Consider the following 24,413-nt stretch of genomic DNA (forward strand, 5'->3'; position numbering starts at 1 on the left):
GGAGGAGTTGGGCTAAAGGTTTAAAGGTGCCTAATGCAAAAGACTGGTATTGTCCTAAGCCCTTGATGGACGCTGACGTGGATCTTTCGTCTTCACTATTATTGAGTGAAGTGGGGGGCTATTACCCCTGTTTAACAATAGAAAAAATTGTGGCGCGGGGGTGGGGGTGGGGGTGGGGGAAGCCATCCCAGAACACAGAGCTGTTCAAGGCCAGAGTCCACTTTTGACTTTGTCATCTGCTGGAAGTGAAAGCGGGGTCACTGCCTTTTAGTATCTTTCATTCCTGTTAAAGGACTAATAGGTAGCGAATTAGCAAATGTGGTTTAAGTAATGGTTCGAGACCAGAATGTGGAAGTTTGTCAATGGCTGTACATGATTGAAATCAAATTTTGTTTATTTGAATTGCTTTGATTTTTTTGCTCTGATTTTTTTTTCACTTTACACTAGTCTTTCGTGAAACACAGTTCTTGTGGGTTTTGTTTGTTTAGTGGGGCTCTTTGAGTAAAGTCTCCATAGTTTATTCCTTGTTTTTATAGACGTTACCTGCCTATCAGGTACTATGAACCTATAGTGAGGATTTCATTCATAAAGGATGTTTCCTGCATTTCTTTGTATAGTCCATAGGAAATTTTTTATATTAGACTACTACTATGCGAAAAATATGCTGCCTTAAGGATTTTTAAACTTGGCAATGTTCAAACTCTTCAAATGTGTCCAATTCTTCTGTTGATATTTTATTACCAAAAAAAAAAAAATCACAAATTAAGCTTGTGGCCCAGTAAAGATGGTATGGATGCAAATTTGAATGTGTCCACACAGATTCATGCCTCCACAAGGAGAATTTAATGGTTACGTGGAGCCCAGTTTGAAGATCATTAGTCTAAATTCAATTTTCCATTTATACCATAAGTTTCTGATATTTTAGTTGTGGCATATAACTAACTGAATAGCCCAGTGACAAATACGGATCATGACATATGTGTTGGGATGCGGCATAGGAACCATGAGGGTTGTTGGAGCCAAAAACTTACAGAATGACAGCTTCACAGACCAAGATATAGTGTTTTCTATATTTTTTCTGAATTAATGAACTGCAGAGCTAAGGCCTATATTGGACATGAGGTTGGTGGGGGTGCAGCATTAAAATCAGTCCTTCCAATGGTTACTATTTGAAAAACAACTTTCTGTTGCTTTATTTATCGTAGTATTTCACAGTACTTTCATATATCTTTAAAAATTTCACCTAAAACCACTTTTTAAAATAATAGGACTGCATGATTTCCATTTCCATGTTTATAGACGAGTAACTTGCCCCAAATCAAAAAAGGTCAGCCTCTTGAGAAATCCCGTCCTCAGAAGAGAAGTTTGGATCTTTTGCTTTTCTCTTTCCTTTGAAAACTTGACAGGATACCAATTTAATTTTTGACATGATTAAATTCCACTTAGAAAACTAAACAAGTATCAAAAATTGGTATGCTGTACAGGTGAGCTCACGAAAAATAATTTTCTTATTTGCACTGTCTGTTCTATTAGCATTTAAGGGAATCTTGGATAGTTCAAACATAGATTTGATCACCAAAAATGCAGTTAGGAGAAAATGATCTATTTAATATGCCTAGTACAATGTCGCATTAAGATGGTTAGTCATGTGCAAGAAACTTCTGAACTAGGTAAAGTACGTCCACAACTAATCAAAACAGCATCCTAATTGTTAGCGATTACCTCTGTGATTTAAGACTTTTTCGTAGGGTCTCTGGAGTAACTGGCCTATGTATCTTTGCCATTCTTCCTGTTACCAAAAATCAATAAGAAAAGAAAAAAGACTAACCTAATTTCTACAACACACTGATTAATAAAAAACCAAATGCTGTGTGTTTGGTTTGTGATAGTTATAAAGCCATAGTCAATGATTTATAAATGATGGTTTATGAAGCCATTAAAAATTAATTATCCCCGAACAGAAATCTAAGCAAGATGCCTCAAAATAATTTATTGTCGCATCAATAGTAGCCATTAATAATGTATATTTCTGTGAGAGCATTAGCCAAAGCCCAAATTTTACTTTGAAAACAGAAAACCACGGAACTGCTTACAATTAAAATTTGAGGAATCATCATAAAACTCTTTTAAAAATCGATTTTAATTTGAGGTTGGACTCACAGATTGCACTGATCATCCATTTATCTCCTCTTCCCTCCTCCTTGAGTCTTCATACCAGCTTTCATATTTCATTTACATCATCAGTTCTAACTGATATTTTTATGTGTCTACTTTCTTACCCATCCTTTTGAAAGAGACTGCCTTTTTATATCTACTCCTTGCACCTAGCATTATAAACTCCTTAATGAATGAGTCAATTAATCTATAAATAACTGTTAAGTTTTTGCAAGTTTGAAGCAAAGAAAAACCCTTAGGGCAAAAAAAAAATCACTGAACTGATAGTTTTCAAATCTCTTTTTTGTTTCATTTTTATAAATCAAAGGAGCTTTGAAAATGAAACTTGCCAACTTTTTTTTTTAGACCAGAGAAGATTCAGCTCTCCAAATTATTCTTCATTCACCCCACCCCCGAAAAAATTACTTTGCTTTTGTTAGGTTTTGTTTTTCATCCTTGACATCTTAGTTTAAATGATTTTTTCCCACGGTCCTGACTGAGGAGGCCTGATTTGTTAATCCTGTTACAGTTGTGACAGGAAGTTTATCAAGAATTTCATGAATTTCCTTTCAGTTTCAGCTTCTAACTGGAATGTTTCTTCCCAGTCACTTCCTCCTCCCTTCTTTTCTACAGGCCAATCTGCATGTTACATTGCAGAAGAACAACAAGAAATTCTTAGCTGGACATTTTTGCTTGATTTTGGCTCTAAGCCCTTGTAACAGTATCTGGGTGGGTTAGGTTCACTGGTCAGCATACAAGGCAGCCAGAATTTCTCAAATACTGTGAGGCTCTGAAGTCCGTAGAAATTTGTTTTGGTTATTCTAAAACCCAGGTCTTTAATTTTTTCGGGTCTCTTGCTTGAGATCACATCTCTATCTATTGAATTGGACAAAAGGTTCCTTCAAGGTTGTCCACAACAGCTTTGGAAAACCCGAAGGAACTTTTTGATCAACCCAACACCTATATTCTCACTTGCAGCTCCCCAGCCCCCTAAGGTCACATGGATCATCTCCCCTGAGCAGGGGGAGTAAACGATTACCTGTTGCTGCCGCTGCTGTTTAGGCGCTGAGTTGTGTCCGACTCTTTGTGACCCCATGGCTTGTAGTCCGCCAGGTTCCTCTGTCCATGGGATTTCCCAGGCAGGAATACTAGAGTCGGTTGCCGTTCCCTTCTTCATGGGATCTTCCTGACCCAGGAATTGAACCTAAGTCCCCTGCATTGGCAGGCGGATATTTCACCACTGAGTCACCTGGGAAGCCCAAAGGGTTTCCTGTCTATGCTTAAAGGCACACTGAAACACTCTTCTCCCATCTCGCCCTCAAATATCTCCCTGACCTGAGCCTGAGCTTTTGGATTCAGACTGCAGGGGGTTCTGCTTTAAGGGCTATCTCACAGGGACAGTTTGCCATCAGTAGCTTCAAGTCTTCCCTGGTGGGCTTCTCTGGTGGCTCAGATGATAAACAATCTGCCCACAATGCAGGAAACGTGGGTTCAATTCCTGGGTTGGGAAGATCCCCTGGAGAAGGGATCGGCTACCCATTCCATATCTGGTCTGGAGAATTCCATGGACAGAGAAACTTGGCAGGCTACAGTCCAGGGGGTCAAAAAGAGTTGGACACAACTCAGCGACTAAACAGAGTGACTTTCACCTCACTTCACTTCCATCACATGGAGATCCTTCTTATCTCACAAATCGGGTAACATTTGCAAAGCATTTGGCATTGGAATCTGTTCAAATAACATTAGTTTTGTTTTATTCAAAATCTCACTTGCTTCTTGTCATTTGATCTTTACAGCACAAATAGTGTAACCCTCCTTTACAGATGATTATCCGAGTGTTCTTGAACTTGTTTTATAAATAGTAACTCATATCCACCCTATTTATCAGGACATTGTTCTAACCACTTCTTCAGATCACATCTCTAAAGTGGGTGCTAAAAGTCCCATTTTACAGATGAGGAAAATTACAGATGAAGAGCATTGTTCTTCACAGATATACTTAAGTGTCTCCATTCTCCACAACTTTTAAGCAGCAAATTTGACTCACATCCATGAGTTCAAGTCCAGGGCACTTCACAGGCAGAAAAGGAATGTATTGGGCCATGTAAACACAGTACCGCTGAAGGAGACCACAGTCGGTTGTCACATCTGCCACCCTAGAGGAGGGAATTCTAATGGAGAGGAATGTTGTCCCCTACCATAGGGGACTGGGACAGAGTATGACCAGAGTCCAACCCAGAGAGGGCACATAGAACTGGGGTAGCACATAGACTGGTTGTCACTCAGTCATGTCTAGCTCTTTGCAAACCCTATGGACTGCAGCACGCCCAGCTTCACCATCTCCCGGAGTTTGTTCAAACTCATGTTCATTGAGTCGGTGATGCCATCCAGCCATCTCATCCTCTGTCACCCCCTTCTCTTTCTGCCCTCAATCTTCGCCACCATCAGCATCTTTTCCAATGAGTTGGCTCTTCTCATCAGGTGGCCAAAGTATTGGAGCTTCAGTTTCAGCATCAGTCGTTCCAATGAATATTCAGTGTTGATTTCCTTTAGGATTGACCAGTTTGATCTTCTTGCTGTCCAAGGGACTCTCAAGAGCCTCCTCCAACACCGCAATTCGAAAGCAGCATCAATTTTTCAGTGCTCAGCCTTCTTTATAGTCCAACTCTCACATCTGTACACAACTACTGGAAAAACTATAGCTTTGACTATATGGACCTTTGTTGGCAAAGTGATGTCTCTGCTTTTCAATATGCTGTCTAGGTTTGTCATAGCTTTTCTTCCAAGGAGCAAGCATGGGAACCCTGAAAACACTGGGAAAAGATTTAACTTTACACTTTGGAGACTTGGGTCTGGGGTAGAGGAGTCCTGTTTGCAAAGATCCCTGAACGTCCACTGTACCTGCTCATTCTGTTTTCATGGCACTTGAAGGTAGCTGACCCAGAGCCTCTGGCCACCTCCCATCTGGGCCTTGAGTCTGCTCTTCCAGATGCTGTGTCACACCCCATCTTCCACATTTCCTTTCTACTCCAACCCTTCTCTGATGATTTCTTCTCTCGACTCTCTTTCTCACTGCACACTCGAATCCCAGGGAGCACAAAGGACCAGCCCTGCCTGGCCTAGAACCCAGGACTGTCATTGTACAGGAGAGGACCCTGGCACCAGAGCGGGCAAGGACTAGCCCAAGATCACACAGCTAGTCAAAGACAGATACAGATAGAAAGGTTCCACCTTAAGTGCTCCATTCTCCCTGCATCTCACTCTGCTTTGGCAGACCTCCAGACTCACATCCTGACCTGGACATGAACAGGCACCCTGGCACACTTGTGCACAGACATGTTTCCTTATCACCCCAGCAGCCCAGCTCTGTTTACAAACCAGTTTCACATCCTTTGTTTATTTGTCTATGGGCTTCCCTGGTGGCTCATATGGTAAAGAATCTGCCTGCTAATGCAGGAGACCTGGGTTTGATCCCTGGGTCAGGAAGGTCCCCTAGAGAAGGAAAGGGCAACCAACTCCAGTATTCTTGCCTAGAGAGAGGAGCCTGGCAGGCTACAGTCCATGGGGTTGCAAGAGTCTGACATGACTAAGCTAACACTGTAGCATTCTCAACTTTGTATTACAGTTATCAATGAATATATCTGGTCTGCTCCTGAAAGGCAAGACCAGGTTTTACGCATCTTTATATACCCCATGTGGAGCATTTGTTATTGTTGTTTAGTTGCTAAGTTGTGTCCAGCTGTTTGCAACCCCGTGGACTGGAGCTGGAGAAGGTAATGGCACCCCACTCCAGTACTCTTGCCTGGAAAATCCCATGGATGGAGGAGCCTGGTAGGCTGCAGTCCATGGGGTTGTGAAGAGTCGGACACGACTGAGCGACTTCACTTTCACTTTTCACTTTCATGCATTGGAGAAGGAAATGGCAACCCACTCCAGTGTTCTTGCCTGGAGAATCCCAGGGACGGGGGAGCCTGGTGGGCTGCTCATTGTCTGTGGGGTCGCACAGAGTCGGACACGACTGAAGCGACGCAGCAGCAGCAGCAGCAGCAGAACTGGAGCCTGCCAGGTTCCTCTGTTCAAGGGATTTCTCAGGCAAGAATACTAGAGTGGGTTGCCATTTCCTTCTCCGGGGGACCTTCCCTACCCAGGGACAGATCTTGCTTGGTGGGCGGATTCTTTACCTCAGCCACTAGGGAAGCCCCATGTGGAGCATTTAGTCAGTGCTTAGTGAGTTGGATGAATAAGTGAATATAAACTAGAGAATATGCCTGAGCCCCAATGGGGTTTGGAGTTTGATTATGTTTAATTTTGTTGTACCACAATGAGCAAAATCCTGGTTTTAAGTTTTTTATTTGATAGCAAATGTTTTTGAATGAAGATTCAAATAAGCCAATATTTCTAACTGTTCTTTTAGGGGAACACTTTTGTACTCTACCCATCTTCAAGTTTTTACTTTTGGGCTTATACTCATTTAAAACCACAAATAGTATAGCTTTTAAAAACCAAATGTGTAATTTATTAATAGCTATCCACCACACCTATTAAAATTTTTACTAATGCCTACAAATATCAACTCACAGCAGATTTTAACAGCTTCTTTGTAAGTGTGTGAAGGGCATGCCATGTTCCTCCCAACGTGAGACTTAGTAGTATTTTAGTGTGTTTCCAGCTCTTATTCATTAGTAGATATGACGGTAAATGGCAGCTTGAAATAAACTCAATCTGAAGTTCTGAAGACAAGTTTCACAACTTTTAACACCTTATTCAGTGTTCTGGGGAAGAAAAAACTTTTTCTCTATACTCTTAAAGTTAGTGTCTGGGGCCCTGTGAATAAAATTACTGTAGATAAACAGAAAAGGCATACTGCCGGGGTCCAGCCTCAGCAGGGTCCAGGGGCACCCTCAGGATGAACGGCGTCCGCGTTGGGGGAGGCGGGTGGAGGCAGGGAGAGAAAGAATGAATGTTGCAGCTAAGAAAGTAGAGGAGAGGACACCAAGCTTCACAAGGCCTGCAACTTTATTTTCAAAAGGAGCTTTTATACCTTGAGCTGTATGTACATAGAGAATAATGGAAGATGCAGAGTCATGCAGGGTCAGCAGTCCTGACCCTTATCGAGACCAGGCTTTTTTTCTGCATACCTTTCTATATACAAAGGTCTTAGGTGATTTACATCATCTTCTGGCCTGGAGGCCTGTTCACATTTTATGACCCTTTTTTTCTGATCAAGGTTAGTCAACCAGAAAGCTTATTTTTTCTAAAGGTGATTTTTCTAAAGTCTGGCACCATTCTCCGAAAGCACTAGATAAAGTTGCATTCCTATAGGGCAAAGGTGCTATAAAAAAGAAAGAATTTATTAACTCAAGGTTTAATGTTAATACCAAGGCTACTACTTATATTTCTATATATCTACTATATTAATTAATGCACTCCCAGGCACACAATGAAAAATATGAAAACTTAGCAGCAAGCACTGGTTCAACAATGAAACCCTCCACCAGTACTATTCTAATAACTTTTAACTCCTCTAAAGGCTCTGTATTTTCCATATGACCTTGTCATGGGTGGGATCTCCCGTGCTGGCTCCCAGCAGCATACAGTTTTTAAATTAATATCTGTGTGCACAACAGTTCGCAGAAAAGGAATGGAACTCAAAGAACTAGTTAGACTTGGGCTTATATTACCATTTTAACAGAGAACGAAGGGAATCGTGTTTCAAGGATAATAAAGTGTGGAGAAGGGGATATAAGGGGTCCCTAATGGAAAATAAGGGCTATTTTAGTAAGGTTTGTTTATGCAGACTCATCTTTGTATTGACAGTTCCTTGTCTTCTTTCTTGACGCTTCTCTCCTTGGTGGGGGAATGGTCACCTTCCTCAGAAAATTTATATCTTGCTTTTAGATACATGAGGGGAGGACAGAGAACTCTCCTATTGATTCTCATTGGTCTTTAGCTCAATATATTTCTTATGCCAAAGTCAATTTCCTTCAAATGAAAAACAAAGAATATTGCAGCTGAAGCACTTGTGAATTATTTCTATTTTTTACAAGTTCCATTGATAAGAAACATTATTATTAAAATTGATTTTAAGACTATGTAAAGTATATTTACAAAAAAGAGGATGGGGGAAGTAAGTCACCCATGATCCCACTATCCTATTTAAAGCTGGTTTTGTGTATTTTCTTTCAGTATTATCTATGCATATCTATTGGAGAAGGAAATGGCAACCTACTCCAGTATTCTTGACTGGGGAATCCCATGGGCAGAGGAGCCTGGTGGGAAGCAACTTAGTATGCATATCTATTTTACACCATTTCAGTGATATGGCCACATATATGGTATGTAACTTCCTCAGCTAACAGTATAGGACACTCCGTGTTCTTGCTTAATCATAATCCTCATTATTTAACCTCTGCAAAGTTTGCCTAACCATTCTCCACTTGTCAGGCATCCGAGTTGCCTCCAGGTGATGGGGTGTCTTCCGCAGTTGCACCTCCAGCTGGGGAGGGCGGGGCCCTTCCTGGACATGGAACCTGGGTTTCCTGGGTATTCAAAGTCAAGTCTCAGGCAGAAACTTCCTTTGGGCCCACCAGGGCTTCTGGCTCCAGGCTCCCCTCTCTGCGGGCTAAGGGTAGTGGAGCCCCGCCCTTCAGATGCCCCAGGCCAGAGTTCCAGCCCAGTCCCCGGGCGGGCCCACCTCACCCTACCTTCCTGCGTCCTGTTCTGCGCGAGGTGGGACCCTCCCATGCGCTCTCTCCTTCTATCCTAGCCTTCCGCAGACCCGCTGAGTGAAAGAAAAGAGCTAGGCGGAGCGGGCGTCATGGTCCACCTGCTGGCCTCCGAAGTGCGGCAGCTGCTCCACAACAAGTTCGTGGTTGTCCTGGGGGACTCGGTCCAGAGGGCTGTGTACAAGGATCTGGTACTCCTGCTGCAGAAGGACTGCCTGCTCACAGTCAGGCAGCTCAAGGCCAAGGGCGAGCACACTTTCGAGCAGGATGAGCTGGTGCATGGGGGCCAGCAGGGCCACATGCACAACGGCACCCACTACCGCGAGGTGCGCCAGTTCTGCTCCGGCCAGCACCTCGTGCGCTTCTACTTCCTGACGCGCGTGTACTCCGACTACCTGGAGGACGTCCTGGAGGAGCTGCAGTCCGGCGAGCACCACCCGGACCTGGTCATCATGAACTCGTGCCTCTGGGACATCACCAGGTACGGGGAGGACTTCTGGCCTAGTTACCGGCGGAACCTGGAGAGACTGTTTGGGCGCTTCCGCCAGGTGCTGTCCGATTCGTGCCTCCTGGTGTGGAACACGGCCATGCCCGTGGGCGACAAAATCACCAGCCGCTTCGTGCCGCCCGAGGTCCAGTTCGCCGCCTCCTCCGTGAAAATCAATGTCATCGAAGCCAATTTCTACAGCTCTGCCGAGGCCCAAAAGCACGGCTTCGATGTGCTGGACTTGCACTTCCACTTCCGCCGCCACACAGGGAAGTACCTGCAGACGGACGGAGTGCACTGGAACCAGTGCGCACACCGCCACCTCTCCCAGCTCCTGCTGGCCCACGTGGCCGACGCTTGGGGGGTAGAGCTGCCCCAGCGGGACCCAGTGGACAAGTGGATCACGGATGGCCCTGGGAGAGGAAGACCTGGCCGGAGGCTTGAGAGGCAGCCCCTGGTCTGCGGAGACCAGCCGGCCTGCTCTCTGCCCAGACCTTTGCCTCTCCCGGGGCGCCAACCCCTGCTCCCCACGCCATCTCCCCGCCCACCCCTGTTTCCGCTCTTGTCCCCACAGCGTCATCCCATCCCCTTACACCAGGTGATGCCCCCATTCCCATTCTGTCCCCAGGAAACCTGTTTTTCTTCAGACCATCCTTTCCAATCGGATCAATTCTCCTTAAACTATTTCCATTCAGATGTACCCCCATCTACCCAAACAGCATTTGCCGTCCAAGGTGACTTTCAGTACTGTCCCCAGCGGCCTATGCCCCGCTTCCCTCCACCCTGTTATCAGCAACGGGTCCCTGTCGTCCATAGGGGTTTTCCCAGGTATCATCCCCCTGATCCCTACATGCCCTGGAGAAGGCGGCCTAAAACTTCCAAGAGAAGGGCCTCAGCCTATAAAGAGCCAAGGCCTCAATAGACTGACTCGGGCCTCCTTCCTCCTCACCCACATGGACTGAACAGATCGGCTGCCTCTTCCCAAATAGACTGACCTCCTTCACTGAAGCCTTTTGTCCATTGCTGTTATCAATAATGGCAGGGAAGATCAGTCTGACGCATATATGTTGTCCGTGGCCTCTTTCTGCACCCTCAGGTGGGAGGTAGCCAGGCGTCATTCCTGCCTTCCCGCTGCTTATTCTCTTTTTGTAAATATACAGTTGAAATTAAAAAGTTGTTTCGTAAACGTCATTGTGGATTTCCTGAGTCTGTATTTAATGATGCCTCTCCTTTCTGTTGAACACTTCCTAAAAGCAGGGACAATATCTGTTGTATGGTTATGGCCTCAAAACCACTCGAAATGGAACTTCACCAAAGGGTTTCCATAAAATGGATCTGATTCCTTATAAATAAATGAAATAACTTTAACTTTTTGTGGTGCTATTTACCAGAGAGTCTCAAAAAATCATGGAATCTTAGAACTGAGAAAACTAAAGACATAAAATTTAACATTTACAAACAAGGAAACTGAGGCCAGGAGCTGATTGACTTCTTGTCACCCAGAAAAATCACTTCTCTACTAGTCCTTTGTAGTTTATACTAGTTTCCAGTTTATATTAACTTTCAAACTTGATTTATACTGCAACAAACCAAGAAGGGAAGTTAACTAAACATGGTCTTCCTATGGAAGAGATGATTAAAAAAAAAAAAACACTCTATAGTTCCATAACCAGAGGTTTCTTGGCTAGATGTGCAGGTAATTTTTGTATGTAAACCAGAGTGGATGGCATGGTTGTGACTTTACGATTTCTTTAATAGTCTTTACTTTGGGACTTGAGAAAACTTAAGTTGCTCTCAATGGCAGTGTATCATAGGGTAAAACTAGGAGCTGCAAGGCACCATGCAGTGCACAAATCCGTTTCTTGCAAATTGCACAGGTGGCCACGACCATCTCTTTTCTGTTTTGTAAGAGTGTAAAAATTACTGAGATTGAAATTTTCACTCTAGATAGTGAAATATTAATACTTAGATAAAATGATCAAAATAGGACATAACTAAAATTGTCCAGATTATAGGATTTTTCATTGAATTGCCTTGACTGCTTTATAGATCCTCAGTGGGATCCTCCCTAAATTTGACAGTGAGGGTAAGGAAACATTACTCTGCAAAAATGGAGTTCATGAAATCTTAAGACATGAGTGAGACCTGCTATTTACAGAAGAAATATATAGAAACTCTTAATCCACTGAAATACTGTAAGATTTCTGGAAAATAGGGCTTTTAGCTTACTTTGTGTCTGAAATCCTAGTGCACTATCTGGCATTTAGTAAGATCGGAATACTGTTTCTTGAAAGAATCAGTGAGTGAAAGATGAAGTATGTTTTTTCCTGGTGAGACTACCTGAGAAGATGATGTAAATTGACATTATCCTTGTGGTGGACTCAGAAGGACTTTGAGGACTTTACAAAGGTACTGCCTACAAGCCAGAATTTGTCAGAATGTACCAACATAGTCAGGAGAGAGTGGATTCGTCTGACCAGTGTAAGTGTTCTCATCCTGTAGAGACGAGTGCATCAGGCTATGAGCTTTGGTAACTTTAGGCAATAAAATGAGCTCACTGCCGTCATTCTGGTTTTACGACTCCCAGGCAAAGTCAAGCAGCACTTAGCTGCTGATCTGAGTAAGCTGATGCATTTAGTATTTCTACTTCCATGAATAAGCCAATGGGTTGGTGGTGTGGTTTATATCTCTTTTGTGAGTTAATATGTTTTCACCCTCCTTAATCTAATCGTGCCTGAGGAATCAAGGAGAATGAGTTCTTAGAGATACAATGCTGAGCATCAGACACTGACTCAGTGATGAATCCGCTATGTTATGAATTAAATGACATCAATCACTTAACAGTCCTGTTTCTCTTAGAGTACAGGTAAACTCAATTTTCTTCCCACCTGTATTTCCTATGGCTGCTGTAACAAATATGACAAAGATGATGGCTTAAAACAACACATATTTATTCCCTCCCTGTTCTGGAGCTCAAAAGTCCAAATCCATTATCCCAGAGTAAAGTCCTTACCATGTCTTGTGCTGGCCTACATGATCAGGCTTCTGTTTGTCCCTGAAGCATCATCTTCTAGAACTCTCATTGTTCTTTACACTGTCAACCACACAGGACTTCTTTCTGTTTATATAGCATGTCAAGCTCTTCTGTAACTTGGGTCTTTGCACTTGCCTGGAATGTTCTACATCCTCTACCCCCTAGTTCTTTGGATATCTTAACTCTTCATTCTTCCGCCTGTACCTTCCAAGTCATCTCCTAAGAGGTCTTCCATGACCATTTAATCTAAAAGTGCTATTGGGACCATCGTAACACACTCTACTTCCTTTGTTTTGCTCCCCACTCAGGGGCATCAGTGGCTGCTTGTTTGTTAGCTTCTGCAGGAGTCTTGTTCACCTGTTGAATTCCCAATGGCTACTAGTGTGGTACCTGACAAGGTGTTCAAGCATGTTTAGGTAAATGTTCAAGAATACAATGACTTCACATTGTATCCTTAAGTAATAATGTGATTAAATCAGAATTGAGGCTGTATTTGATTATTTCTCTATGGAACTCTCCCATAACTTTACCTAAGTCATCTGGAAAGCTAACATCCCTGGGACTTCCCCTCCCCCACTGGCAGTTAGAGCCTGAGGGCGCCTTCAGTGGATGCTTGCAATTAATTTCATACATACCCTAGCCTTCTCTTCCAGCCTAGAGCTTTCTTCTTTGCCTATTTTTTTTTTTTTTGCTATTGTCCTCTTACTCCTTAAGTCAAGAAATGCAATGCAATGCAATCAAGCTATTGTCTGGTGAAAAGAGCCAAAATTATTCAACATTTATGAGAGAAATTATTGCTCTATTGTTAAGATTTAGAATTTAGGGTGCATTTGGCCAAATCTTTAGTCTCAAGAAATGACAGCTTTTTATATTTGACTCTTGTCTCAAGTTCTCTGGGGGGAAAAAAAGGAACTTTAATGATGAAATTAAGATCCATGCAGCATATTTCTCACAATCTTCTATCAGTTCAGTTCAGTATGTATCAGTTCAGTTCAGTTCATTCGCTCAGTCATGTCCGACTTTTTGCGACCCCATGATCGCAGCATGCCAGGCCTCCCTGTCCATCACCAACTCCCAGAGTTCACTCAGACTCATGTCCATTGAGTCGGTGATGCCATCCAGCCATCTTATCCTCTGTCATCCCCTTCTCCTCCTGCCCCCAACCCCTCCCAGCATCAGGGTCTTTTCAAATGAGTCAACTCTTTGCATGAGGTAGCCAAAGTACTGGAGTGTCAGCTTTAGCATCGTTCCTTCCAAAGAACATCCAGGACTGATCTCCTTTAGAATGGACTGGTTGGATCTCCTTGCAGTCCAAGGGACTCTCAAGAGTCTTCTCCAACACCACAGTTTAAAAGCATCAATTCTTCAACACTCAGCCTTCTTCACAGTCAAACTCTCACATCCATACATGACCACTGGAAAAACTATGGCCTTGACTAGATGGACCTTTGTTGGCAAAGTAAATTCTCTGCTTTTGAATATGGTATCTAGGTTGGTCATAACTTTCCTTCCAGGGAGTAAGCGTCTTTTAATTTCATGGCTGCAATCACTGTCTGCAGTGATTTTGGAGCCCCCCAAAATAAAGTCTGACACTGTTTCCACTGTTTCCCCATCTATATCCCATGAAGTGATGGGACCGGATGCCAAGATCTTCGTTTTCTGATTGTTGAGCTTTAAGCCAACTTTTTCAGTCTCCTCTTTCACTTTCACAAGAGGCTTTTGAGTTCCCCTTCACTTTCTGCCATAAGGGTGGTGTCATCTGCATATCTGAGGTTATTGATATTTCTCCCAATAATCTTGATTCCAGCTTGTGCTTCACCCAGCCCAGTGTTTCTCATGATGTACTCTGCATAGAAGTTAAATAAGCAGGGTGACAATATACAGCCTTGACGTACTGCTTTTCCTATTTGGAACCAGTCTGTTGTTCCATGTCCAGTTCTAACTGTTGCTTCCTGACCTGCATATAGGTTTCTCAAGTAATTCAGTTCAGTCACTCAGTCGTGTCTGACTCTTTGTGGCCCCATGAACTGCAGCATGCCAGGCTTCCCTGTCCATCACCAAATCCTGGAATTTACCCAAACTCATGTCCACTGAGTTGGTGATGTCATCCAACCATCTCATCCTCTGTCCTCCCCTTCTCCTCTCACCTTCAATCTTTCCTAGCATCATGGTCTTTTCGAGTGAGTCAGCTCTTCACATCAGGTGGCCAAAATATTGGAGTTTCAGCTTCAGTACTTCCAATGAATATTCAGGAGTGATTTCCTCTAGGATGGACTGGTTGGATCTCCTTGCAGTCCAAGGGACTCTCAAGAGTCTTCGCCAACACCACAGTTTAAAAGCATCAATTTTTCAGCGCTCAGCTTTTTTTATAGTCCAACTCACATCCATATACGACTATGGAGAAACCATAGCTTTGACGAGATGGACCTTTGTTGGCAAAGTAATGTCTCTTTTTTAATAAGCTGTCTAGGTTGGTCATAACTTGCCTTCCAAGGAGTAAGTGTCTTTTAATTTCATGGCTGCAATCACCATCTGCAGTGATTTTGGAGCCCCAAAAAATAAAATCACTGTTTGCCCATCTATTTGCCATGAAGTGATGGGTCCAGATGATGGGTCCAGATGCCATGATCTTAGTTTTCTGAATGTTGAGTTTCAGCCAAGTAATACATTATACCAAAAGCTAAAACTTGAAAGCTGTAACTATTTTCCCATAAGTATAAGCAAAGCAAGGCCCAGCATTTGAAAACAAATGGACCCTTACATCCTCCTGTAGGATCAGGATCAGCCTGGTTGTTCCTGGTCAGCCACAGAGCTCTTGTTTCTGCCCACCGGCCCACCCACCCCACTCCCTATCCACCTCCCCACCTCCCACCGCCTGCATTGCCTGACAGCTTGAGGCAATTTTCATATTAGATTCCGGAGATATACGTAGCAGCAGCTCCATTTGTGGAAACTTCAGTTCACAGATCTTCAAGGTGAGTTGTTTTGAAACCTTAGATCATATCAGAGAAAGAATTTACCCTTGTTTTTCTACTCCCGTAGTGTGTTGCTATAAACTAGAAACAATATTCTCAATGTCACAACTTTTAAGGAAAGCCGTTAGCACTCCATTTTTAATTTACAGATATAATTTTTCACTAGTCTTTACTGATAAATCTTTAAAGAAATATGTTCTAAAACATGTCCCTTTGAGCCATCGTCTCTGCTCCCCATGAATTCTATAGGCACGGATCCTTACAAAAGAATTCATTCTGTAGTTACCCCATGTGAAATGGCTTTTAATGTATTAGAGGCTCTGAGTAGTTCTGTATGAAATAAACTTGGTTAAATGTATTTAATATAGATTTCCAAGATTTATTTAACCACAGACCATTTTCATATCTTTAAAAAACATGTTTGGGAGACTTCTCTGGTGGTCCAGTGGCTAAGACTCCATCCTCCCAATGCAGAGGACCCGGGTTTGATTTCTGGTCAGGTAACTAGATCCCACATGCCGCCTGAAACATTGCTAAGATCTCATGTGCTGCAGCTAAGACCTGGTACTGCAGGTCTTTAAAGATTTAAATCAAGTTTTAAATCGTGTGCCCCTCTGATTATCATGATGAAGTTTCTCATCCAACCCCCACTCCCCTGGCTCTACTCCACCCAGGATGTGAGTCATCCATTGGTCCAGCGTATCCGGCCCATTGGTCATTCAGTAGCAGTCTGGATTATCAGATCAGCTGTCACTCTGTTGCAGTACTTATGTTCAAGTGTCTCTTATTTTACTTAACAGTGGCCCAAAGTACAAAAGGAATAATGCTAGCGATTTGGATATTATCTGACTGTGCCTAATTTGCAAATTTACAATTTTTAAACTTTGTTGTAGGTATGTATAGAGAAAAACATAGCATATATAGGGTTCAGGACTATCCAAAATTTCAGATATCCACTGGGGGTCTTGGAACACATGCCCTGCAAGCAAGGTGGAACTCCTAAATTTGGTTACAGCCGCTGAACTGAGATAGCTATTCAGATTGGGACCCACTAAGAATCAAACATTGCTTTAGTTATGTCTCTGAATTTCTTTTAATCTAGAAGAAACCCAAACACTCCCTCCTTTTGTTTTTTTTTCATGGCATTGACTCATTGAAAACATTTGTCCTGTAGAATTTTCCACTGAGCTAGTCTAGTGATTTCTTCATGACATCATTTAACTTTTACTTTATCTCCTGTGTTTTCTATAAAGTAAATGTTAGATCCAAAGGCTTTATTTAGACACAAATATTTTTGGTAGAATAGTTCACAGGCAAGGCAATGAACTTCAAACTGTACAGGTGCAGTGGACGTATAAGATGGTTCCCAGGGTTCTATGCTGAGATTGAGCACCAAGTAAAATGTGACAGTCAGATGCCTTCATTTTAAAGTTCTGTTTTTCAGGGACTTCCCTGGCAGTCTTGTGGTTATAAGACTTTGTGCTTCCAATGCAGGGGGCTTGGTTAGGGAACTGAGATCATACATGCTGTGAGGTGTGGCCAAAGAATTGTTATATTTTCCTACTTGCAACCAACAAGTGTCTTGTGGGTAATGAATTGGTACAAAGTCAGTATTCCAGTTCCTCATCAATCTTTTACTAAATAGCATTAGCACACATGGATGATTCTTACATGAAAAGGAGATTTAATTAGGGGTAGAAAAATAGTGACTTTCGGATCTTACCATTGCTTTACACATTTCTTAGTTCAGCATTCTTTTGTAAAGAAGAGATTTTCTCCATCCACGGGTGCTGCTTACTCTGAGATACATTTCCTACAGAAAGCCTGGTCTCCATAAGATATGATAATGGATACAACTGGACTTTCTTCTCAGACCCCTTTGCCCACCCCACCTTGCATCAATCATCTAGAGCTCTGTTAACAAGGAGTCAGACACAGGAAAAGCTGTAACACTGATCATCTGAAATGTGACTCTAGATGGAAGCCAGGTATTTGAAACAACCCAATAAAAGCCCCACTATCAACTCTGGAAAATGAGCTTAGGGTAGAACAACACCAAGAATATAGACCAGGTGGAGATGAAACTGCAAACACTAGACAAATGGTTCTGGTTTTGCAGATGGAAGGGAGACAAAGTTTGGGGATTAGCTTATAAGACTATACAACCTATCCAATGCATTAGTTAATAAATGGACAATAACTCCTTTGCATGTGAAATCATCTTCATTTTGGTATTGTATCTTACTTAATTAACCGATAAATAAATGACTACACATCAGAGTGAGGGTGTTTACTTGTTTATGTAACTTAGCAAATGATATACTATTAGTTTATTGACAAATACCTATTTGTTAATAAAAATGTTTGTTGGACAATATGTTAAATTTTCATGACTAGAGATAAACATTTAGATTAAAAAGTCATATTCTGTAAAGTTATTCAAGGAAATTACTATTGGGTGAATTAAGAATGCTTTATTAAGTAATTCCTTAATACTATATTTTCATGTTTCCACTTAAAAACCTTTAATAGTGGAAGAGGCTAAATCTTTGTCTATAGGAGATCTCCTTGTAGCAGGCTACCCCCCAAATTAAATTTATTTCATATCTCATATTAGACTATTAATTAATGAAAATTTTAAAATGGTATAAATAAATTTATTTACAAAACAGAAATGGGCTTACAGACATAGGAAACAAACTTACAGCTATGGTTGGAATTAACAGATTCACAGACTTAGAGCTGGGATTAAGAGATACACCTGCTGCAGTTAACATAAAATTCAGCAAGGACCTACTGTGTATTACAGGGAACTACATTCAGTATCTTGTGATAACCTATAACAGAAAAGAATCTGAAAAAGAAGATATATGTGTGTGTGTATTCTCAGGATTAATATATGTTGATATCATTATATTGCTCAGAAGAATTGATCAAAATCTGGAAAAGACTCTCAAAAGTGCCTTGGACTGCAAGGAGAGCAAACCAGTCAATCCTAAGAGAAATCAACCCTGAACATTCTTTGAAAGAACTGTTGTTGAAGCTGAAGCTCCAATACTTTGGCCACCTGATGCAAATAGCTCACTCATTGGAAAAGACTCTAATGCTGGGAAGGATTGCAGGGAAAAGGAGAAAGGGGCAGCAGAGGATAAGATGGTTAGATAGCATTACCAACTCAATGGATATGAATATGAGCCAACTCCAGGAGATAGTGGAGGACAGAGGAGCCTGGTGTGCTGCAGTCCATGGGATCACAAAGAGTCAGACACCACTTAGTGACTGAACAACAACTATATATATATATATATATTCAGTTATGTATATAACTGAATCACTTTGCTGTACATCTGAAACTAACACAACATTGTAAATCAACTGAACTTCAATAAAAATTAAAAAATAAAATATTAACTGAAATACTATGTTCAAGTCTGTATAATTTAAAATAAAAAATAATACTCTTCAAAATAAGTATCAGTGCTTCAAAAATGGAGTGGGATTAGGGTCCTAATTTGTAATATAGGAGGATGGTAGCACCTACCTCATAGGAGGATTATGTATGTACATCAACAAAGTTAATATTTATAAAGTCTTACAGCTGTGACTGACACAGAGTTAACACTATAAAAATATATGTTAGATAAAGATCTGTCCAAGTTCATCCTACTATTTTAGCTACCACTGTATAATCACCTTCAGGGTATGAGTAACCTAGTTTGAGTGTTTTTTTTTAATTGACGTATTGTTGATTTAAAATGCTGTGCTAGTTTCAGGTATACAGCAAAGTGTTTCAGTTATGCATACATATATTTTTTTTTTTTTCAGCTTCCTTTCCCCAACTGAGGCCCAAAGCTCAGCTTCCCTGGACACCGGTACCAAATAAGAGGCAGATTTTGGGTGAAGCAGAAAGTATAGCTTTATTGCTTTGCAGGAAAAGAGGGTCACAGTGGGCTAGTGCTCTCAAAACCATGGGTCCCAACATGAAGATAGAAGTTTTATAGTAATTGTTCAAAGAGGGTGTGATCAGACCGTGAACATTCTTCTGATGAGTTCGTGATGAGGTAAGCGCCAACACTGTGGCCACCTGATGCGAAGTACTGACTCATTAGAAAAAAGCCCTGATGCTGGGAAAGATTGAAGGCAGGAGGAGAAGGGGATGACAGAGGATGAGATGGTTGGATGGCATCACCGACTGGATAGACATGAGTTTGAGCAAGCTCCAGGAGTTGGTGATGCACAGGGAAGCCTGGTGTGCTGCAGCCCATGGGGTCGCAAAGAGTCAGACACGACTAAGTGACTGAATCGAACTGAACTGAAGAAGGAGTCAGCTTCATCAAACTTCAGGTCCAACTGGTCTGGGGTCTACATGATTATGGGCAGCTTACCGTCATTCATCATTAACTTCTGCCACCTGGAGGGGGTTTCAGTATCTGCAAACTAGCTCAAAGATAGCTTTGTTGTGTCACCTCTGTGGTGAAAGAGGACCTTGCCGTAAGGCTGCCCTTGACAGTTTGTTTCTCCCTGGTCTTGCAACTCCTCCCTTCCCTAATTAACAACTGCTTGAAACTGTTCATTGAAACTCAGGGAAGTTCAAGGAGGCTGAATGAAGGCTGTTTCCTGTAATCAAATAAATGAGGTGCACAGAACGACTTTGTACCCAAGAGCCCCCCAGAACCCTGCTCAGTATCATTATAGGGTAATACAAAACATTGAATTTATTTCCTGTATTTTTAAGATTGAAAGACATAAGTACGGTTGGAATAGGAGAAAGAGGAGAATGTGATCTTACTTGAGCTAAGTTAGAAAAGGGATCAAAGAACAGAGGAAAATGAGCATGAAGCCCTGGCGCTGGCAGAGGGCAGTGGAGTGGCCAGGCAGCTTGGTGAGGCAGCCACTTAGCAAACACTTCAGAGCATCAGCCACTGGCCCGGTTAAGTGCTAAACTGAGGAAACAATAAACAGTTGGTTAGACAATGACTCAGAGCAGTGTTTCTGAGATGGCTTGCATCAGAATCACTAAGGTATTTGTTAAAAATGCACAAAGTGTGTGACCCCACCCTGATGTACACAGAACTGCTGGTGTGGGCCCGCCCATTCACCAGTCAAAATAGTCTAAAATTTTTGGCTGGAAGAAAATTTAGCAATCATCTAATTCAGTAGTTCCTAAGATTGGTGGCTAGTGTAACCTGGGGAGTTAAAAAACAAAAATAAGATAACAGCAAAAACCAGTACACAGGCCCCCACCCCCAAAACAATTAAATGAGAGATTCTGGGGGCAAAACCTGGAAAAAGTGTATATAAAAGCTCTTAAACATTTCTGATGTGCAGTCAGGATTAAGAGTCACAAATCTGGTCCAATCTTCTCATTTTGCAGGAGAGGAAACACAAGACTCAGAAATTAAATAACTTGCCTAAGATGATAAATCTCTCTTCGGAAAGGTAATTGTGGGACTTCCCTGGTAGTCTAGTGGTTAAGAATCAACCTTGCAATGCAGGGGACATGGGTTCCATCCCTGGTCCAGGACAATCCCATGCGTCACCAGGCAACTAAGGCATGAGCCACAACTACTGAGCCTGACTGCTGCAACTACAGAAGCCCATGGGTCTAGAGCCTGTGCTTCTCAACAAGAGAAGCTACTGCAGTGAGAAGCTGTGCGGTATAACCAAACAGCAGCCCCCACTCTGCAACTAGAGAAAGCCTGTGCACAGCAGCAAAGACCCAGCACAGCCAAAAATAAACATATGTTTTTTTAAAAAAAGGCAATTAATTGTGTAAGATAAACTATCTGTGTACTAGTGGTACATATTTTAAAATAAAGGTAATAGCCTATTAGTGAAATATGATAACAATATAGTGGTACCTGATCAAACTTATTAAAACTTGGGAGCAGAATAAAATATATCAAAGCACATTATACAGTAGTAATGATATTGTTTCAAAATGTGTGTGTTCTATGATTAGATGTTAAAAGTTAATTCTTTTTATGGATTGTTGTCAAAAATTTTGGAAAGTTCTGCTCTGGAATTCCATTAATATCTAAGTTAGACACTGACATCTGAGCACAAAAAGGATGTAGCCTCTTCCTCTGCCTGGTAAGTAGCCCACAGGGAGGTTCTGGATGGTACTGGGGTGAAAAGCATGGGCTTGACGATGTAGACACCTTGAGTTAAGTGGAATCTCCTGGCCTTTACTGGTGATTGGAGTTTGTATCAGAAACTAAACTCTTTATGGCTCAGCTACCTAAACTTTAAAATAAGGGTAATAATACCCACTTCACAGAATTGTTCATTTCTTTTTAATTAAAAAAATTTTTTTTGTTCAGTTTTTCAAGGTTACACTCCATTTACAGTTATGAAATATTGGCCATACCCCCCATATTATACAATACATTCTATTAGCCTCTCTTATAACCCTCTCCCCACTGGTAACCACTAGTTTCTTCTCTGTATCTCTGAGTCTGCTTTTTTGTTATATTCACTAGTCGATTGTGTTTTTTAGATTCCACATATAAGTGATATCATTTAGTATTTTTCTTTTTCTGTCTGATTTATTTCACTTAGCATAATGCCCTCCCAAGTTGCTGCAAACGGGAAAAATTGGTTCTGTTTTGTGGCTGAATAGTATTCCATTTTGTTTATATACCACATATTCTCTATCCTTCCGTCTGTTGCTGAACTCTTAGGTTGCTTCTATATCTTGGCAATTGAAAAAATGCTGCTATGAACACGGGGGGCAATTGTTAGCTTGCTTAAATTGGCAGAATATCTATAAACAGCATAATGTCTGACATATAAGAATAGAAAACAATTAAAAATGCATTTGTGATCTATCATTTCCTGACTATAAGAGGAAAAGAACTAAAAATATACCAGAATTAGAATAATCTTTGGAAAGCTGTGTATTCTTGGGCCTAATGTTTATTTTAGAAGGACAAAAGCTAGAAACAAATCGCTAAACTAATTGCTTTAGTAGGCAAAATATGAAGAACAACAATTTTCTGTTTTCACAGAACTGGAATTTAGAGTGCCACAAAGCTACCTCTTTAAACCAACATTCATTATTTTTCAAAGAATGGCCCTGTCTCACAGATGTAAAAGCCAAGTGTATCATCAGCTATTTGATGTTGTGGCTTTTTTAGTTTCATTCTTAGATTCTTTCTAGAAAAATATTGATCAACATCTGTGTGTGGGGGGGGGGAAACAGCATTTTGCATTATTTTTTCTGATGGGTAGCTAAATCCCAAATAAAATTTTTAAAGTATGATATTGGCCCAAGACCTTACTCCTGCTCATGGACCTCCCCTTCCTCTGTTTGTTCAGATCCTATTCCGGAACACGGGGTCTCTCAGGCACAGCTCTCCATTTTTAACCCCGCGTCTCCTCCATCGGGGGATTAACTTCGAGTAACTCATCCATTCTTCAATAACCGTTCTGTGAAGGGACAAGGGTTTAGGCTATTCCTACAAACTAGATGTGTCTGGGATGCTTGCCGTTTGTGTGGCAGCTAGTGAAAAACCGTAGTTTTCTTTTTCCTTTTCCTCTTATGAGGGCATACTGTCCTATATGATGTTCTATAATGTCGTTTAGCTGTATGTACATACATATATACACACATACATGTATTTACATACATACATACATACATACATACATAGGAGCATATATGCACAGGTACTGACAGCGCACTCCAGTAGTCTTGCCTGGGAAATCCCACGGTCTGAGGAGCCTGGTGGGCTACAGTCCATGGGGTCACAAAGACTCGAACATGACTGAGCTACTAAAAGCACACACGTGTGTGTATGGGTGTGCTCAGCCGCATGTATTCCGACTCTTCGTGACCCATGGACTGGCTCCTCTGTCCATGGGCTTTCCCAGGCAAGAATGCTGGAGTGGGTTGCCATTTCCTTCTCCAGGGGACCTTCCCGACCCAGGGACTGAGCCTGGGTATCTTCCATCTCCTGCATTGCCAGGTGGATTCTTTACCACTAGTACCAGGACTGTGATTACATGTAAAGTTCACAGGACACAAAGTATTGGGCTAAACATTATAGAAGATTTAGAGATGAGTCGAACACCTAGCCTTGTCATCAAAGAACTTAAAATCTGGTAGAGAAGATACAGTACGTGAATGCATAAGTTTATTTCGGGAAAAAGTGCAGTCAGTGCCAGGACAGGGAGAGACAGCTACAGCACCGCAGGATTTCAAAGGAAGGAGAGATTGCAGGCAACTGGCGGATGCAGTAGCAACGGAGCTTGCAGCAGGGGAGGCACCTGAAATGCATCCTGAAAGAGGGACAGAATTTGCCTCTGCTGCAGTGAAGTGGAGTGATGTCTTTATGAGGGAGAGCATGAAGAGGAACCCAGAGGGGATGGAAAAGCATGCGCACTGCTGATGAGGTCACTTTACCCAGAACACAGGACTCATAAGGGGAGCAGAGGTCAATAATTTGAGGAAAGAGATTAGGTAGCAGTTTTCCTGGCTGCTATGACAAATTGTCACAAACTGATAGTTTAAGGTAACATAAATGTATTCTCTTGCGATTCCAGAGGCAAAAAGCCTGAAATTCGTCTCACTGGGCAAAGTTAAGGTGTCAGCAAGACTGCGTTCCTCTCTGGAGGTGCTAAAGGAAAATCCAATTTCTTGCCCCCCCCCTTTTTTTTCTAATTTATTTGGCTCTGCTGGGTCTTACTCGAGGCCGCAGGATCTTCAATCTTTGTTGCAGCATGCAAAAGCTTTTAGTTGTGGCTTGCGAACTCAGTTGCGGCATGTGGAATCTAGTTCCCAGACCAGGGATCAAACCCGGGCCTCCTGCATTGGGAGCTTGAAGTCTTAGCCATGGGACCACTGGGGAAGTCCTCGCAGTTTCTTGCCTTTTCTAACCAGAAGCTGCTCACATTCCTTGGCTCCTGGCCCCGTGTATCTTCAAGACTCAAGGCCGATTGAGTCTCTCACCTCATAACACATTACAGCACTCACACTGACTCTTCTGCCTCCCACTTCCACATTTAATTAAGGACCCTTGTGATTACATTGGGCC

General features: G+C 42.0%; 1 protein-coding gene across 13 annotated transcripts in view; it reads left to right on the forward strand.

The window, feature by feature from the left end:
- LOC120857930 (PC-esterase domain-containing protein 1B-like) overlaps positions 1 to 24,413 on the forward strand; it is a 201,189-nt gene that overhangs the window by 152,017 nt on the left and 24,759 nt on the right. For 9 of the 13 annotated variants that reach the window (XM_040233830.1, XM_040233831.1, XM_040233828.1 and 6 more), the window contains one exon: positions 8,921 to 10,555. The exons of 3 other annotated variants lie outside the window; for them this stretch is intronic. In XM_040233830.1, coding sequence (XP_040089764.1) covers positions 8,972 to 10,288 — 1,317 coding nt within the window. In that variant the 5' untranslated portion in view covers positions 8,921 to 8,971 and the 3' untranslated portion in view covers positions 10,289 to 10,555. Of the gene's footprint in view, positions 1 to 559; positions 571 to 8,286; positions 10,556 to 24,413 lie in introns of those variants that run through there. One more of the 13 variants, XM_040233836.1, reaches the window with a different exon arrangement.

This window comes from Oryx dammah, unplaced genomic scaffold (assembly GCF_014754425.2).
Source record: "Oryx dammah isolate SB20612 unplaced genomic scaffold, SCBI_Odam_1.1 HiC_scaffold_29, whole genome shotgun sequence".
Classification (NCBI taxonomy): Eukaryota; Metazoa; Chordata; class Mammalia; order Artiodactyla; family Bovidae; genus Oryx; species Oryx dammah.